Source organism: Bufo bufo, chromosome 6 (assembly GCF_905171765.1).
Source record: "Bufo bufo chromosome 6, aBufBuf1.1, whole genome shotgun sequence".
Lineage (NCBI taxonomy): Eukaryota > Metazoa > Chordata > Amphibia > Anura > Bufonidae > Bufo > Bufo bufo.
In genome coordinates this window covers 325377808-325396228 of record NC_053394.1, presented here as the reverse complement: position 1 = coordinate 325396228, position 18421 = coordinate 325377808, and the positions used below count along the sequence as shown (strand labels likewise).

General features: G+C 43.4%; 1 protein-coding gene across 2 annotated transcripts in view; it reads left to right on the top strand.

The window, feature by feature from the left end:
• Nucleotides 1-18421, top strand: part of MMP24 (matrix metallopeptidase 24) — a 150352-nt gene that overhangs the window by 96069 nt on the left and 35862 nt on the right. For both annotated transcript variants that reach the window (XM_040437383.1, XM_040437384.1), the window contains exons 2-4: nt 9394-9542; nt 13413-13529; nt 16596-16900. In XM_040437383.1, coding sequence (XP_040293317.1) covers nt 9394-9542; nt 13413-13529; nt 16596-16900 — 571 coding nt within the window. The remainder of the gene's footprint in view (nt 1-9393; nt 9543-13412; nt 13530-16595; nt 16901-18421) is intronic.

Sequence of the window (18421 nt, the reverse complement as noted above, 5' to 3'; positions counted from 1 at the left end):
TATATTCACACAACCATATTTTGGGTCCGCGCCTGATCCGCATTTTCTGTGGCTCGCACACTGACCCATTCATTTCTACCGGGCTGCAAAAAAAAATTCGGATAGCACACCGGTATGTCCGCATCCATACTGCCGTTCTGTAAATGATAGAACGTGTTGCAGACAAGAATAGGCATTTGTATATTAGGGCCCGCGGCCAGTATTTAGAATTTGTGGATCCACATAGCGGATGCAGTCATGTAAATTTGCCTAAAATAGTAAAAAAAATACCTTGAATCCTAAAGCTGGCTGAACTTGCTAAGTTGACTATATAATGTGTTGGTGTAAAGTACGTCAGGGAAAAAAGGATCAGCTAGTTTGGATGTCAACATGTCTAGTCCTTTGTTCCCATGAGATACCCTTCTCCACCAGAGTGCTTTTTATGATCGAGTAAAGAAATCATTAAAGGCTGTGAATATCTTTGGAAACTATATATATATATTTTTTTATTTTGGGTTAAAAAAAAAAATCTCATTAAGTATGCTGCTTTTTTGGCTTCTGCAGCTTCAGTGTTTCACAGTACATAGCAAGCTGTGAAAGGCTGTTTGCAGTGAGATTCATCAGCCTGGCTGTCTGACTGACCTTTCTGAAGCCCCACTCTCTCCTCTTTTGACCAATCTTTGAACCTCATTTATGACCAAATCAAATTTTAAAGATCATTCAGGAGAGGGGACGAGAGGAGACGAGAGGTGGCTAAGAACGAGCCGTCAGACAGCCAGACTGATGGATTTCAGTGTGAACAGTATTCTGCAGTTTGATTTAATGTGTCACTGTCATATATATTTTTTATTTGCTAGTTTATTAGAGCTAGGCATGTATAGGGTGTGTTCACACTAGCGTTAGGGATGCCGTTATGGCTTTCCGTTATAACATGGTCATAACGGAAAATAACGGAACGCCCAGACAGAATGCAAAACGGAAGCCTTTAAAAGGCATTCCGTTTGCTTTCCGTCCTAATAGAAGTCTATGGGAAAGCATAACGGATCCGTCTGGGTCCCGTTATGCAAGAGGGAAAACAAAGTCCTGTCGACAGGACTTTGTTTTCAGTCTTGCATAACGGGAACCAGACGAATCTGATTTGATTCCCATAGACTTCTATTAGGACAGAAAGCAAACGGAATGCCTTTTAAAGGCTTCCATTTTGCATTCCGTCATAATACAAGTCTATGGGCAGAAGAACAGATCCGTCCATCCGTCTTATGGATTCCGTAATTTTCCGTTATAACCATGTTATAGTGTTTAAGGGAAGAGCTTAGGGAATCTATGTAGGAGCTGGCATTTTCTGACCAGGGATAGCTTCCAAGCTGAGCAGCAGCACTACCTTGAACTTAGGGAATGTTCACATCTGCGTTGGAGGCTCTGTTCGGGGCCTCTGTCACAAATTTCATCAAAAATAGCAGAGAGAAAAGTCCTGCATGCAGGACTTTTTACTCCGCTAAAAAAGTGTTCTCCAGGAGAGAAACCTAACGGATCCTATTATAGTCAATGGGAACTGTTTGGCTCCGTACCTATCAATTATGTGCCGACTCCAGCACTTCCGTTATTTTTATTGTTCTGCTCCTATAATAACACTGGTGTGAAAGTGCCCTTAGAGGGTACAGGGATGGTGGTCACTAACTCCACGTCATCTCGCAGTGCATATGGGCCCCCTTAGCCGTAGGGCTACCTTAGTAGCTATGCCCTGAAAGAAGCCTATAGCCACTTGATTGCCATTCCTAGATCCCTTTCCCCTGTGCTGTACCAGCTAGTTTTAAAGGCGTTGTCCAGATATTTTTGGGGCAGGTAAACTAATAAAAAAAGACCTTACTCATTATTCCAACCCCTTCCATTCCAGCCTGCTGCTCTGTCGTTTGTCTCCTGCCATAGGCTAATGATTGGCTGCATCGGTCATGGGCACTGTACAGGTCCATCATCACTGTTGACAAAAACATGGAGTAATTGCTGCAGTGGCGGGGTGGATCGGAGCAGCACCACTGGAAGCGGTTCGGGATGGTGGCTATTTTATTTTATTATTGTAATACCTTCCCTGTCATTATTTTTTTTTTATTGACTAGGACAAACCATTTAAAATCCATGGCTATAAACGCCATCCATACCTGGAAAACTAACGCAAGCTGTAAAGTAACTTAAATCCATCATTTCAAATCCTTTAAGACGCATGTTGTGTATCTGTATGTTGTAGTTCCTTCCTACCCTCCCTGGCTGCTTTGATTGACAGGGTCAGGCAGTGACAAAGTAGCGAGGGAGGGGCTGGCCACAGAAATGAGCAGAGCTGGGGTGCAACAGAAGCAATGGTGACGCCCTCATTGCACCAAAGGCCTAATTTGCATATTGAAAAAAAGGATCATAACTCGGGAACAGAGCCTCCGAACAACAAAGAAAAAACTGCGTTTTAGGCCTAATGCACATGGCCATTGTTTGGGTCCGCATCCGAGCCGCCGTTTTGGCTGCTCGTATGTGGACCTATTCACTTCAATGGGGCTGCAAAAGATTCGGACAGCACTCAAAAATATAACATGTCCTATTCTTCTCCGCGCTTTGCGGACAAGAATAGGCATTTATATTGCCGGCGGACGTTCCGTTCCGCAAATTGCGGAAGGAAACACGGGCGGCTTCCGTCTTTTGCGGATCCGCGGTTTGCCGACCGCAAAAAACGTCACACGGCCGTGTGCATGAGGCCTAATCAGGTGAACCACAGCTCCTGTATGTGTCTATGCAAACAGCTGAATAGGGATGTCGCTGGTGATACATTCCCTTTAATTCCTCTAGCATGATGCGGATGGGGGGCAGAGAGCGTCACTTGTTGTCCCCCGGGTTTTGTTGTGATTAAATGTACGTTAACACTATACAATACAAAGTGCTAATAAATTGCTAATATAGAACATGAGGATTCATGCTAATTAGCTGCCGCTTTGTAAGATGTCTTTATATAATTAGTTTGGATTAAAACTTTATCCATTGTGAAGTGCTTGAAGTAAATTTGGAAGCAACACACAACTTAATTGATGGTCCTTCAGAAAAAAAAGAATCGTATATATACGGTTGGCAGTGACAAGTCTATTATTCTGAAAGATATCTTCATACAGAAGGTAAACTAATGATGCTTGTAATTTTACCAATCATTAATAGAAGTGCTATTCTAACATATAATAGCTCATTAGGAATGTGAAGGTTTCTCTTTATGTTCAGTTTAATTATGGGCCCGACGTTTTTCTAACTTGTTCAGATGCTAATTTTTTTGTCCTTAAAGGGGTTGTCCACTTTCGACAGTTTCTTTTTTCTTGTGCCAATTAGACAATAAACCGATCACAGGGGAGGGGGGGGGGGGGGGGGGTGCTATCCCCAGCAATCAGCTGTACTTTGTGGAGGAAGCACCACATGGGAAATGAACCCCTTCAGGACCACAGCAAGTTTGGAAATTAGGTTTTCCACTGTAAAAAGATTATTTTGTGGATTGAAAAACCCCACAAATGCGTCGTTGTTTTGTTTTAGAGTTGACTGCGCTCACTAATCAGTGACAGTAACGTGACAACCTAACTCGGTGGGTCATTATGATTACGGCGATGCCAACTTTGTTATGTTTTACTACATTTAAGAAATCAAAAACTTTTTCTAAAAAGAAAAAAAAAATTTGCTCTGTCAGTATTCCGACATCTACGGTTTTATTGTTTTTCTGTTGATGGAACTGTGTGAGGGATAACTTTTTGCAGGGTGAGCTGTCGTTTTTATTGTTATCATTTTGGGCAACATGTAACTTTTTGATAATTTTATATTTTTTCTTTACGGGGAGGCGAGGTGACCAAAAATAGCAATTATGACCTTTTTTGTGTGTGTGATGTTCACCATAATATGATATGATATTTTCGTATATTGGACATTTTTGGAGGCAACTATTAGGGATGAGTGAAAGGAATGATCTAATGATCACAGGTCCAAATTGAAAAAAACTTTTTAAAAATATAAAAAAATGAAAAATATTAAAAAAATTCCAATTCATCATATTCAAAATATTGTATAGCTGCTAGGGATGAGTGAATCGACTTCGGATGAAACATCCGAAGTCGATTCGCATAATACTATGTTTAAATACTGTACGGAACAGGAGCTCCGTACAGTATTACAATGTATTGGCTCCTATGAGCTGAAGTTATTACTTCGCGAAGTCTTGCGAGACTTTGCATAATAACTTCATAAATCAATATCCACTGTAATAAAACATTTCCCAAACTCGGTTTCAGTTCCAAGTGGTACCTTGGAACCGAACCCAAGTTTAGGAAATGTTTTTTTACAGTACAAATAAATTTATGAAGTTTTTGCGCGAAGTCTCACGAGACTACGGGAAGCAATAACTCCGGCTCATCAGAGCCAATACACTCTAAGGCTCTATTCACACATCCGCAATTCCATTCCGCATTTTGCGGAACGGAATTGCGGACCCATACATTACTATGGGGCCGCACGACGTGCGGCCCCGATCCGGAATTGCGGACCCGCACTTCCGGGTCCGCAATTCCGATCCAGAAAAAAATAGAACATGTCCTATTCTTGTCCGCGAAAAATTTCTTTTTTTTATTTTGAATATGATGAATTGGAATTTCTTTGTTATTTTTCATTTTTTAAAATTTTTTAAACTTTTTTCAACTTGGACCTGTGATCATTAGATACTAATGTATTGCTGTGAATAGAGTATTTATCGGCAGGATGTAATAGGTGCAGTAACATGGCAGGTCAGGGGGCTCTCTGAAGGACCCTTTGCTGCCATGACAAACAGTTCACGCCCCTGTCGGTGGACAAGGGTAGCCTCTTCCCCCTGTCTAACCTCTCAGATGCTGCATTCGCCATTGACCAATTGGGCTTAAATTATGCACTCAGTTTGGCTGTGAATGACCACCCCTTCATTCAGTGTCTATTTGCAGACTGAGCATGTGTGTCCACCTCAGTGTGCTGGACAGAGAGATTAGAAAAAGAACAAACAGCAGGTGGCGCCCAAATGCCAGATTGTGATTGGCGCTATAAAAGAATTGCCTGAATCCTATCAAGAAAACCCTCCACACACATAGAAGGCCAAATTATGGGCCCATAGGCACTCCATATGCCACTATATATTACTTCAGGGAGGCGCTGTAATCTCCCTAGAAGAGAATTTTATTGGAAAACCATGGTGATATGGGCGTTGCTTTCTGGCCGTACATTAATACTACATTCGGCAGCCGGTCTAGATCAGTGATGTCATTGTTTACATGGACAGGAAAAGAAAATGGAATTTCTTTGCACCCTTCACCTTTCACGTCTCTTCTTGTGAGAAGCCTCCAGGTGGGAGAGCCAGACACCAGATTTCTAATGAATATGCAAATCCTTTCCGCTGACACAGGAATATCTGGCTGAATGAGAAAAATGAGCAGGCGTGCAGCAGCCCGGCGGGAGACTGAAGGAAGAAGAAGGCAGCACATTTTTACTGGGGGTTGATTAAAGCTGCTTTAGAGTCCAAAGGAGCCAGACTATAATTATCAGCGCCATACCGCTGTACGCGGACCTTTAGATCTCTAGTTCACAGGACCAGTATTTTTCCGGCCTTGTTTTAGGGATATGTGTATATCGAGTTAAAGGAAATATTTGATTATAGAAGATTAAAGGGACACCAAACCCAGGAATGAATAAGAAAGAGAAAACGTCTGTCTGTCCAACTGCAAGACCTTCTCAAGGAAGAAAAGATTTATACAGATATCTGGAAAATAAATAAGGGCTCCATCCCTTCCAAGCACCCCCCCCCCCCCCCCCATCTCTTCAGCTGTTCAATAGGCAGTGCCAAGACTGGTTGCTCTGCTTTACAGACACAATAATAGGGGAAGGTTTCTGTTGCAGTAATCTGCCCTTATCCAGAGGCAAAGCAGCTTAAAGGGGGTTTCTGGATGTCCTCAGGATAGGTCATTAATATCAGATTGGCGAGGCGTGACACCCGGCCCTCCCGCCGATCAGGTCTTTGAGGAGGCTGCGAGACTTCAGTGAGCATCACAACTTCCAAGCACAGTGCCGTCCACTATATAGTGGGACTGAGCTGCACCTAGGCCATGTGATGGATGAAAAGTGACGTTACTGGCCTAGGAAGAGGCCACAGCACTCAACGGAGCTCCACAGCAGCTTCAAATAGCTGATCGTCGGGGTGGGGGGAGTCATACCCCTGACGATCTGATATTGATGACCTATCCTGAACATAGGCCATAAATATCAAAATCTCAGACAACCCCTTTAAGATTTTCCTTCTCATGTACTAGCACTGGAAGAGGGGAGGGTGGATAAACTGGCTGCCTCCTTGAATACATATGGCAGGCTTCCTTCACCTTTCGGATGGAGCTATAGGAGAAACCAGAGTTAAGATAGCAGAAGATATCATTGCAAGAGTTGGTAGCTAAGCATCTAATTAAAAAGAATCATTAAAAAAATCTGTTACCATAAAGCTAGCCGTACACCACTATTGGGTTGTCTGTTATCAGCACTTTCACATATGCTATTAAAACTCATCTTCTGACTCATGATTAGACCAAATTAGATGGATCTATTATGGCTAGAACAGTCCCTTATACAGTCCCTTGGGTTAAGAACAAGATCGGTGTTGGATCTCCTTTGGGAGAATAATGCTAACCATGATTAATAATAAATATTGCTTTGAAGGCTCTTACAACAATATGGTCATGTGTGGAAGACATTAAAAAAGTGCTCTGGCTGCATTTTTTTTACATGTTTTGCTAAACTCACCGGCAATATGCTACTTGTAAAAATTGTTTTATACCTGCTCAGTTACATCCATATATGTTGACTGTCGAGAACTAAATCCCAACCACCTAAACACATGTCTTTCCCACAAAACAAAATAAACACACGATAATGATTTTGTTGGAATGAGGGTCGGTCACAGCTTTATTTAACTTATTTTTTTCTTTCATTTCGCAAATCACAAACTTTTTTTAAAAACCACAACCACTTCCAGGAGTGTGAGAAGCGATATGCCACCACTGCACTCCAGTGGGCAAGTCCGCCTTCTCCTCTCTCTAAGTATATTCTTTGAACCGACCTCCAGCTATGACTTGAAAAATGGTAACTGCAAAAGAAAATATGTGAGCAAACGATCACAACAAACAACAAGGGCGGGAAACAGCTTGGGGGAGGTGCCAGTGAAAAGAGACCGGGGTGAAGGTAAGCCCTCCTATTTAATCACTCTAGGGGAGGGACAGATAGGACCATCTTGGATGTACCGTAGGGGAGGGGGAGAGAGAAAAGGTAGTGACCTAACATGCCGGGGGGAGCAGAAATGAGCCAAATACCCCCCCCCCCCCACTTGCGGGCCAAACCACAAGCTGCAGGCTGAAGACATGGGGATTTAATCCCTCGGGCTCTAACACTCAGTCTTTGTAGTCAAAAACGCTATGTGTTGTGGAGTTAACTAGAACCCTTATGGTCAACCTTGCCACGTGGCCCCGAGTCTGACCACTAGTCCAGAGCTTGCTCTTTTGTGTAGACAGACGTATTCTTTGTGGCCGACAGTTAACTACAGGATTACATCATCCCTCATGACGGCTTTCAGACCCTTCCCCAGCAAGCTCTTCTCTCCTTGTTCTTCTGTATGCCCCCTATCCATAAAGTGCTGCTGAAGATATCATTTCTGCCTGAGACCAGGAAAGCAGTGAGTCCATACAAAGATTAGCTTCTGCAGAGTTACAAAACTTCCCTGACACTCTGTCTATAATATTGTTGAGTGCTGTGTGCAGAATCTCCAGTGTATTCTATGAAATGCATCTTCAAACTGCTCTCTTCTGCTTCCTGTTTGTCATAGCTGACAGGAAGAGGAATATCAATCACAAGCAGGATGCAGGAAAGACAGACAGCATCATATAGGCTACACTGAGACTCTTCAGTTAGGGGACAGAAGTTCAGTGTCACTGATCTATCACTTACTGCCTCAGGGGTGCACCTAGCCTTTCTGCTGCCCAAGACGAAAACTGAAACTCCCCCACCCCCAATGCCAATTTCTTAACCTAACCCTTTTGCCACAATGAAAGCGCTCATTGCCCATGGACCTTCCGCTGCCCCCCTGTTGCCCCTACCTGGTGCTGCCTGAGGCGATCACCTCACCTGGCCTCATTGGTGGTGCACCCCTGTACTGCCCGTAGGACTCAGAGCAGAGCAATTACAGTATGAGAGCAAAAGCCAGAGGCAAAAGCGAAAATGAAGGCTGTATTAGGGCAACCATATCAGAGGGAAAGATGACCCAAAATATCCATGCATTATATGGACAGATCCTTGAATTAAAAGTGAAATGTGCAATGCTTCATTTCCCCTGTAGTGGCGCTACAAGGAATTATGCCACAGATTATGGCTGATAACTTAGCAAACATCATATTGTTGGAAATTTATTTTAAAAAAATCCAAAGCAGACAGTGTTGGTATAATATTTGTAGATAATAGTACCCATTTTGATATTGCTGTACCAACACATTGGCAATAACATCACTAGTCAAAATCCAGACATCCATTAGTCAATAGCTATAAAGCTTCTTGGTTGTTAGGCCAGTCAAGGTACAACTGGATCCTGGATTTCCCCAGCTCTCTCCTATAGCGTTTGGTCTTTCCCTGTGCAGTAAGTATTCTGAACCATGGTTGATAAGTTTTACAGGTCATGCCATTTTCCGAAAGATCACTTTTGACATTTACTGTAAATGTTTAATCATCAATGTTCTCACTTCTCTGTAATGGTTTTAGTGTTCCTAAAGGGAACATGTCATTTATCTATTTAAATGAAAAACGTAAAATCCTGCAGTTTTCGCACTGGCCACTAAGACTTATAATAAGCACCACTTCTTGGTCTGTATAGATCTCTTTGCTGCAGTTATCTGCTTATTATTACAGGCATGATTAGAATGCCAGATATTACCTCTATGTATAGATAACACATGATCGATCAGTCACAATAGGTGATTTTCAAAGCTTATCTACTACCTCCTGACCTCTGCACAGGTCACAGAACATGCCTAGAAAACTCTCCCATAGAAGTCAATGAATCAGCTCCTGTCCCATCCCATGTGGCTGCTGTAAAGCAGTTCTCTATATGCTGTTAAAAACAGCACAGGCAAGATGGCCGCCTCCATAATCATGTTCTGGAAATAGAATATAAAATTTGCAATCAGAAAATAAAAACAGAAAAGATAAAAGGATATGGGTTACTATCTGGTTTTAAGTGGCAGAAAAAAAAAATCCTGGTGACACATTTCCTTTAAGTCATTTTTGGCCATGACCAAAGCAAAAAATGAATGTTTTCAAGTCACGTCAGATATTCATGGTTGACTTTTCCTCTCTCTACAGAGCTGGTTGAAGACATATGGCTATTTGCTCCCTTACGATATTAGGATATCAGCTTTACATTCAGGAAAAGCTATGCAGTCCGCAGTTGCAACAATGCAGCAGTTCTACGGGATTCCGGTGACTGGAGTGCTGGACCAAATGACTATCGAGTGAGTAGTTTTCGTATGAAGGTTCAAGCAAATGACAATATGTGTGATCAGATTTGATATCAGATACATTTTCTGCATAGCAGCCAGGAGAATCGGCCAGCAAGGATTTGGGTGCAGTCACTTCTGTACTGACAGGGTCCTCCATAGTAATACATCCATCATCCACGTTGGCCTCCAGTTTCTTACCAAGACCATCTCTTTCCATATATCCTGTATCTCCTTTTATTAAATGGAGAACCATTCACAGCCGCGTTTAGCTGGCTCTAACTTACCCCAACAAGCGATCTCAACACTTAACCCTATCAGTGCTGCGATCAGATGTCTCATGTAATTGCGTAATAGGGCTTATCGAAAGTAAGCCATGATACAGGCTTGTGTGTTTTGCATTACTTTGTATACTATGTGCAGAAATATGCCAGTATGTATTAAAAAGCAATGTTCAGTGATATTCATCTATTTTTTTTAAACACATTTTTTGAACTGTATACAAACAATAGGGACAATAGCATCCCACATAGCACTGTATTAACAGCTGTGTCCCAGGAGCCCCACCCAACCCCTAGCGAACAGACGGTTATCAGATCCTACCATTACATCTCACAGATCCAGCACACCCAAATCGAACTAAGTGCGATAACCCGTTAGAGCACCCCACCCAATTACCATAGCACCCTCATAGCTTTCCCTACAGAAACATTTATTATTAAAGTGCCATTCATTCCATAGCGCTGTACATATGATAGGGTCAGGGGGCACTCTGACTTGGTAAGCGTCCCAAATAGTCTTCAACACACCTGTCCAAAAGCCTGATAGACGTGCGCACTCCCAAAACATGCAATATGGAAGCAGGTCCCATTCCACACCGCGGGCAAGAGGTATCAGGTCTAGATATTCATCTATTATAGTGGTAGAGAACCTATGGCACGAGTGCCAGAGGCGGCACTCAGAGCCCTCTCTGTGGGCTCCTGCACCCTGGAAAAAGTCTATGGTGTACCAATATGCCTTAGACTTTTCCTGCCATTCATCAGAGCAGGGCGCACTGTGAACAGCACAGGCAGCGCACTAAATGTAGGCAGGCTATTATAGCTAAATGATAAAGTACATGGAAGATATACTATATTGGACTGTAGTATTCAGGTTAAATTGTCGTGTTGGCACTTTGCGATAAATAGATAAGTGGGTTTTGGGTTTAGGCACTCAGTCTGTAAAAGGTTCTCCATCACTGATCTATTAGCATAAAAATATATTAAAAAGTTATGTAAATGTTAAAATGAATGTAAAAAAGCGACACAAATATTATTATTGGCTGGGAAACAGCGGAGCAGCCCGGCGGTGCATGGGAGCAACGGAAACAGCAAGCATCTGAGCGCTCCACTGTTTCCCAGCCACCTGGCGGTACTGACTGCAAGGTGATACTACCCCTTTAGTAGTGGTTAAATGCTAACATATATATATATTCCCCCTAAATGTAAAAAGAACAACTTGTCCTGCAAAAAAAACCAAGAACTCAATCACCTGTATCCTTGCAAAATTATTAAAGGACATGTTAACGTAAACAAATAATAAAATAATGGTCAATGTCTGTAAGAGCAAAATGTGTAGGTTCTTAAAGGGGTTTCTCATCTGATACATTGGTGGAATATGGCTAGGGACCACCTCTGGGACCTGCACATATCTCCAGAATGGGACCCCCGAAGTGAGCGGAGAGCAACTGTGCATGCGTGGCCACTCCCCATTCGTTTCTATGAGACTTGCAAAAATAGCTGAGCGCTTGCTCGGTGCAGTCTCCATTCATTTCTATGGGACTTCTGAAAATAGCTAAGCGTGCTAGCTCAGCAATTTTTGGAGCACCCATAGAAATGAATGGAAAGCATGCCGCGCATGTGTAGTGCGCTCTCCTTCACTTTCAAGAGCCTGTTTTGGATCTAGGTGCAGGTCCGAGAGGTAGGACCCATATCTATCTGACTTTGATGGCATATGCTAGTGATAGGTCATCAAAGTCTGAGATGACACAACTCCTTTAAGTGTTTAAAGGGGTTGTTTACCCTTATACCATTGATGGCCTATTCTCAGGATTGGCAGGGGTCCGGTGTCATTTACCCTCCCTGATCAGCTGTTCTGCAGTAGCTCCATCTGTAGTTATCTATCTACAGTTTATCCAGAGCAGAGAGCCGGTATAAAGGGGGTTTAGCCCGGAGAAAGTTCCCTAAGAGATTTCTTCATTCATCAGATAAACACATTTTATCTTGGTCTGAGAACCGTTCATTTATTTCTACATTTGGAATAGTTTTCCTGCTGTGCACCACATGGGAATTGTCATGACACTGCAATTATGATTGGCGGCTGAGAAGATTTTTTAAGTGGTTGTGATGAATTTTAGACCAGTGGGAACAATTTTCATTGACCCGAAACAATTAGATCCAGACCATAGAAATGATTCATCCATACCTGCAGATTATGTTTACTTCTTTCTTTAGCAAAGTGAAGGTTGCAAATATGAAAATATATTTTTGGTATCTGATTAGCTTGTGTCTTGTTGGGTGCATTTCAAATTCACCTACCTACAAGGGCATCTCAATTACCACCAGGAAAGAAAGGGTGCACCCACCTATCACTGCACGGCCTCAGGGGGTATCGGTGTGAGGATTGCCACTGTGACCCATGTGTACAGCTATCATTGCCGATGCTACTACCCCTCAGGACACCCCAATCACCACCGGGCAAGAGCCTCCACATCAGGGAGTGCCTGGTGGAAAGGGTGCACCCACCTATCACTGCATGGCCCCAGGGCAGGGAGTATCTGTGTGAGGATTGCCACTGTGACGTGTGTGTACAGCTATCATTGCTAGTGCTACTACCACTCCCATCCTCCTCACAGCACTCTCCCACTGGCTGCTGTATCTCTCCCCATTGAGATAAATGTGCATGTTTTTGGGGAGCGAAGCCACTGACAGCTGTCTCTTATATAAGAGAATTTTTGTACCTTTTAAAGAAGCCCTCCCACAAAAAATGTTTGTTCTCTGAGCTGTTAGAAAGGTACATGATGTAAACCGCAGAAAAGGTAATCTTCTTACTAATGCCTGTATAAGTGAGTTATAACCTCCCTTCTAGTCCTCAGCCGTGTGATGTGACCAACAATCTGATCTCTCCAAATAACACAGCATCTTACGTGTGGGCACAAAGCCAATTTCTCTAAGTATTCCTATGGGAGCACCAATGTCAGTCTCATAGGACGGAATAGAGAAGTAACTGACTTCCTGTCCTGTGTCAGTTGGAGATCAGATTGTTGGTCACATGACACAGCTGAGGATCAGAAGGAAGGAACTCAAAACACAGTCACTGGTAGGAAAACTTCCTTCACTACAGTTTACATCAGGGGCCTTCCTAACAGCGAATAAGAGAATAAAAATGTTTTGTGGGAGTGCTACTTTAATAAAGTTAAAATTGGACTCTTATATGTTGCTGCTTTACATAGTCCTCACTCCGTTCTCATGCCATGGAATATACATAGCTTTCACTTAGAGTATATATTAGTTCTAGGAGCCCTATAGCACAGTTGTTACCGTATATATCAGGTAATGTGCAGGGTATTTCAGTAATACTCAGTCTACTTCATAGAGCAGGGAATTTTTTCAAAGAGTAGAAATTGCCGTTGCACACTGTAGAGAAAGTTGAATATAATAGCAATGCAATATCATTCAGGAAAGACTGGAATTCACTATACAGTCAAAGACAAGCTTCAGGTCTATTCTCCGCACTGCCTTGTGGCTGCTTGTAATAAGGAATGCTAACTTTGATGTATTTCCCGGTCTTGTGGATCAGTGATCACAGTGGTGTGTGCTCTTTATTTCCTTTGTAATTGTCATGTAGGTGGATGAAAAAGCCTCGCTGCGGTGTACCTGACCTTCCTCACTTAAGCCATAAAAGACGGAACAAGAGATATGCACTAACAGGCCAGAAGTGGAGACAAAAGCACATTACATACAGGTATGATCTCCTTCTAAAGAGGTGGGTAATGGTGGGCCTTGCACAAAGCTAATGGTGCCCGGTAGACAGACTTTGTCCAGTCCGCCAGACCAGGAAGAAATGAAGATACTGATTGGAAAAATAATGAATACTAGTGAAAACACACAGCTAAGTACAATTATTGTCACCACTTTCCTACTTTCGACAGCGTGTAGTTCATGAAGTGTGGTGAGCTGGCTTGGTGGGTATATAAGGTGTGCTATAGGCTGTCTGCACACATATCCTTCCATGCTGTTGTGGGTAAAAGAAGTATTTTATCAGAGTTGCAAAAAGGCGTAATTATTGGCTTTCGGGCCAAGGGTGGCGGTATTTCTAAAACTGCGCAGTTTGTGAACTGTTTGCGTGCTGCTGTGATGAAAGTGTATTTTGAATGGACAAATGACTCCATTGTGAATAAGTGACGTGGAAACTGCAGAGCCCCATGTGCCATTGATATGAGAGGTGAAGGTCAGCTATAAAAGTGCGCGAAGGTGGACTGACACACTACAGTGGAGCAGCTCACCACCAGAATGAACCAGGGGCTACTAGACGTGTGTCTAAAACAGTTCACCCTACTGCGTATGGGTCTTCAAAGCAGACGGATGGTCACTGCACCTCTGATAACGAAGTAACATCGGCAGAATAAATCAAAAATAAAACTGCAGCACTCGCCGGTCTTCAATTCATGCTGGTTTATTCACCCAAAATTGCGACGTTTCGACCTCTCGGTCTTTCTCAAGCCCTCAAGTTACATCGGCAGAAAAAGCTTAACTTTTTGCAGCAGTATCGGAATTGGATCTCTGCTGATTGGCAAAAGGTTACTTCTCTGATGAGTCACGTTTTCTGCTTCATCGAATGGATGAACATAAGTGATGAGCAGCATAGGCAATATTAGTTTTCTCGATATTTCGTGAATTTTTCGTATAATATTCGCAATAAATTAGCGAATTCTAGAATTGGTGATCTCCAATCATTATATTCACGGTTGCGTAAAACAGCACTAATGATTCGCGATACATGCAACTTCACATTTTATCGGGTTGTGTAGATATTACTGATTGTTGTGACATCACAGCACTATGTCTGTAGCATGTGTATATGGACAGCAGAGAAACAGTAATTCCTATCACACTACCTAACACCCTGCACTGGAACCTATCAGCTACACTATATCACTATCTAACATACACTGACTATCTGTATTATATATATGAGCCAACTAACTATCTAATGTGATTGGATAAGGAATAGGATCCAGATGAAAGCACAGAGCACAGCAATGTCACTGCTCTCTCTCAGAAAATGGCTGCTGGGGAGGTTCTTATATAGTAAAGGGCTAGGCAACTTTCCTATTGGTTGCTAGGGATGTTGCTAAGCTCAGACAAAGACATTGCAGCCTTCTCATTGGCCCACAAGCACAAGCAAGAAGAGAGGTTACTGATTTAAAAAAATCTAGAATATTCACGATTACTAATATATAGTGCCAATATTCGCAATAAAAATTCGCAATTAGAATATTCACGATCAATACTAATGAACATTGGAACGTCAAGCGAGAAACATCAGAGAACAAATATCCTGCAACCATTGCTGGCAGAGCACAAGCTGGTGGTGGCAGCGCTGTGGTCTGGGGAGTGTTTTCGAGGCATTCTATGGGCCCACTAATCCATATGGAAGACTCTTTCAACCGATGGGTAGGAATTCATCCTTGGAGATTACGTAGACCCATACAAGCTGATTGTCTTCCCTGGGGAGGGTGATATCTTCCAGGAAGACAATAAGACATGTGACATGGGTAATAGTGTCCAACATTGGTTGGAAGAGCATGACCAAGACTTCCAAGTACTACCCTGGTCTCCTAATTCTCCAGACTTGAACCCAACTGAGCATCTGTGGGACCACCTTGATCATCATGTTCGTTCAATGGATCCTCCCCCCACACACCTTCCAGCAGCTGTGGGACACACTGCAGTCAGCATGGCCCTAGATACCCGAGACAACCTACCAGGACCTTACTGAATCACGCTCAGCCTGTCTAGTTGCTGTCGGTGCTACATATGGTGGTTACTCTGCGTATTATCTTGTGGTCATAATAATGTGACTCAACTGTGTAGATTGAAGGAAATTTTCTAGCTTCTATAGAGTGGCAATCAATTTCACCTTAACTGCATTTTCAAAGAATCTTTTATCATTATTCTACAAGGGGTTGACCAGGATTAGAAAAACATGGCAGCTTGTATTCTGGCTGGACCTGTGAAGGGAAGATTACTCACCTGCCTCCATGTGCTGCCCCCCCCCCCCCCCGCCCCGCTCCTTCTCCTCTTGGTCTGTGATGCTCCGCTGGGCTCCCTGGTTGTAAACATCTGGTTTAACATCACCGCAGCCAATCACTGGCTGCGGTGGTGACCGACTCCCCTTACATCATGACAAATGGTCATCGGGTCTCTTATCAAACTGGATGTTTACAGCGAGGGAGCCCAGCAGAGCATCGCAGGCCAGAAGAGGAAGGAGCAGGGAGCCTCTGCCGGAAGCAAGTAAGTAATCTTTCCTTTACAGGTCTGGCCAAGTTGGGGATGGGGGGAGCTGGGTTGACAACACCCCCTCTCCCAATTTTTGCACAACAACTTTAACGTGTTACATTTTTTAAACTGCACAACACAACACAATAGGGGACGTACATCAATGTGATACACACCGTAGCAGGCCTGAAAACCTCTAGCATCAGTGTTAGCTTCATAGCTGCTCAATCGAAAAAAAAAAACTTTCACATTACATTATAGGAGGTCATGTGTCAACCAGGTTGTTGTTTGCTTTGAGCAGAATTGTGCATGCTGCTCTGGGTTATAATACAGGCTGTGGCATAGGAACGGTACAAGATAAGTAATGAATTATACAGTATTTACAGTTAATCTATTTTTTAGGTGTTAGTGGTAAATGAGTATTCCTAGGTGAACATACCCTTTTATACATACATTGTCCTATAACGTACCTAGAGGGTCCATGTTTGTAATTCATTTTTTATCTTCCGTTTCTTGTCTTTCTTTCCAGCATACACAATTATACTCCTAAAGTAGGAGAACTGGACACTAGAAAAGCAATCCGCCAGGCCTTTGATGTGTGGCAGAAGGTGACTCCTCTTACATTTGAAGAAATCCCCTATCAAGAAATTAAAACGTCGCATAAAGAGGCCGACATTATGATATTTTTTGCTTCTGGATTTCATGGAGACAGCTCTCCATTTGATGGGGAGGGTGGATTTTTAGCACATGCCTATTTCCCTGGACCTGGAATAGGAGGAGATACACATTTTGATTCGGACGAGCCCTGGACACTGGGGAATTCCAATCATGATGGTGAGATATCTTATATGGCGCTGACATTGCACTGGATGGTATTATATATCTTCTGATACTTTTTTGTGTAAGCATAATTTGCAGCTTGTCTTGTTATAGCCTAAGCCATGTTGAGTCACATCTGGTTGTCTGAAATTATACCAGATCCAAGGTTGAATAAAAAATGGTATGGCATATTGTCTCGCAAATAGGCATCCCTGTGGCACGTCGTGACGCACAGTCGCCATATACACCATGACATGGTGCAGTTAGTTGCATCTTCCATACACATTGCCTTAGATGAAAAAAATTTGACAGATTTTCACAATCATCGGCACTTTTTATGAATCGTTCACATTTTACGACACATAGAAAACACTATTCTTAAAGGGGATGTCCGGGTTCAGGGCTGACCCTGGATATAAGCTATTCTTTATTCTTTTACTATATATGAGTAGAGCATTGGAGCATTTCCTTGCTCCAATGCTCCCCCTAACCTTGCGCTGCATTGATCAGGGCAAGGTCTGTTTGTTTACTGGTGTTGACGTACCGGGTACAGGACCGGCGTCAGTACCCGGCATACCCGGGCAAGTGCCGGGGCCCACTGTTCCTTAGGTGGCCCACTCCGGCAGTCGCGGTCCCTTTAAATATCACCCTGTCCCTTCCTAGAATAGAGGAACATGGAGCGTGCTGCTCTCAGCGTGCTCCATGTTCCCTCAGCAGCACAGGGGAGAAGGAAGCAGTCCCTCCCTTCCCCCTGTGCTGCCGCCGCCAATGAGTAGAGAGTGGGCGGAGGAGGGGAGGGGCTGTGGCCACTGTGCCACCAATGATAATTAACCTTTAATACAAATACAGGAGGCGGGTGCGGCAGAATCACATAGCCGACACCCGACCTCTGACAGGGAGCTGAGATTGGTGGCAGTTAACCCCTTAGGTACGGCACCTGAGGGGTTACCTGCCGCTGATCGCAGCTCCCTGTCAGAGGTCGAGTGCCGGCTATGTGATTCTGCCGCACCCTCCTCCTGTATCTGTATTAAAGGTTAATTATCATTGGTGGCGCAGTGCACCCTCCCCCCCCCGTATTAAAGTCAATGGTGGCGCAGTGTGCCTCCGAACCCCTCCCAGTATTAAAATCATTGGTTGCGCATTGCGCCCCCCCCTAACCCCCCAGTATTAAAATCATTGGTGGCAGTGGCAGCTTCTGATCGGAGCCCCAGCAGTGTAATCCTGGGGCTCCGATCGGTTACAATGGCAGCCAGGACGCTACTGAAGCCCTGGCTGCCATGGTAATCTCCCTGCTGCTGTGTGTGTACTATGCACAGGGTAGCAGGGAGAGTGTGAGGTCCTATTCCCCCTAATAGAGCTCTATTAGGGTGAATAGGACAAGGGATGAAAAGATCCCAGGTTCTAGCCCCTAAGGGGGACGATAGGTATTAAATAAAAAGTTTAAAAAAAGGCGAAAAAATCCCCCACCAAAATATTAAGTATAAATCACCCTCTTTCCCAATTTTACATATAAAATATATAAACAATAAATAAATA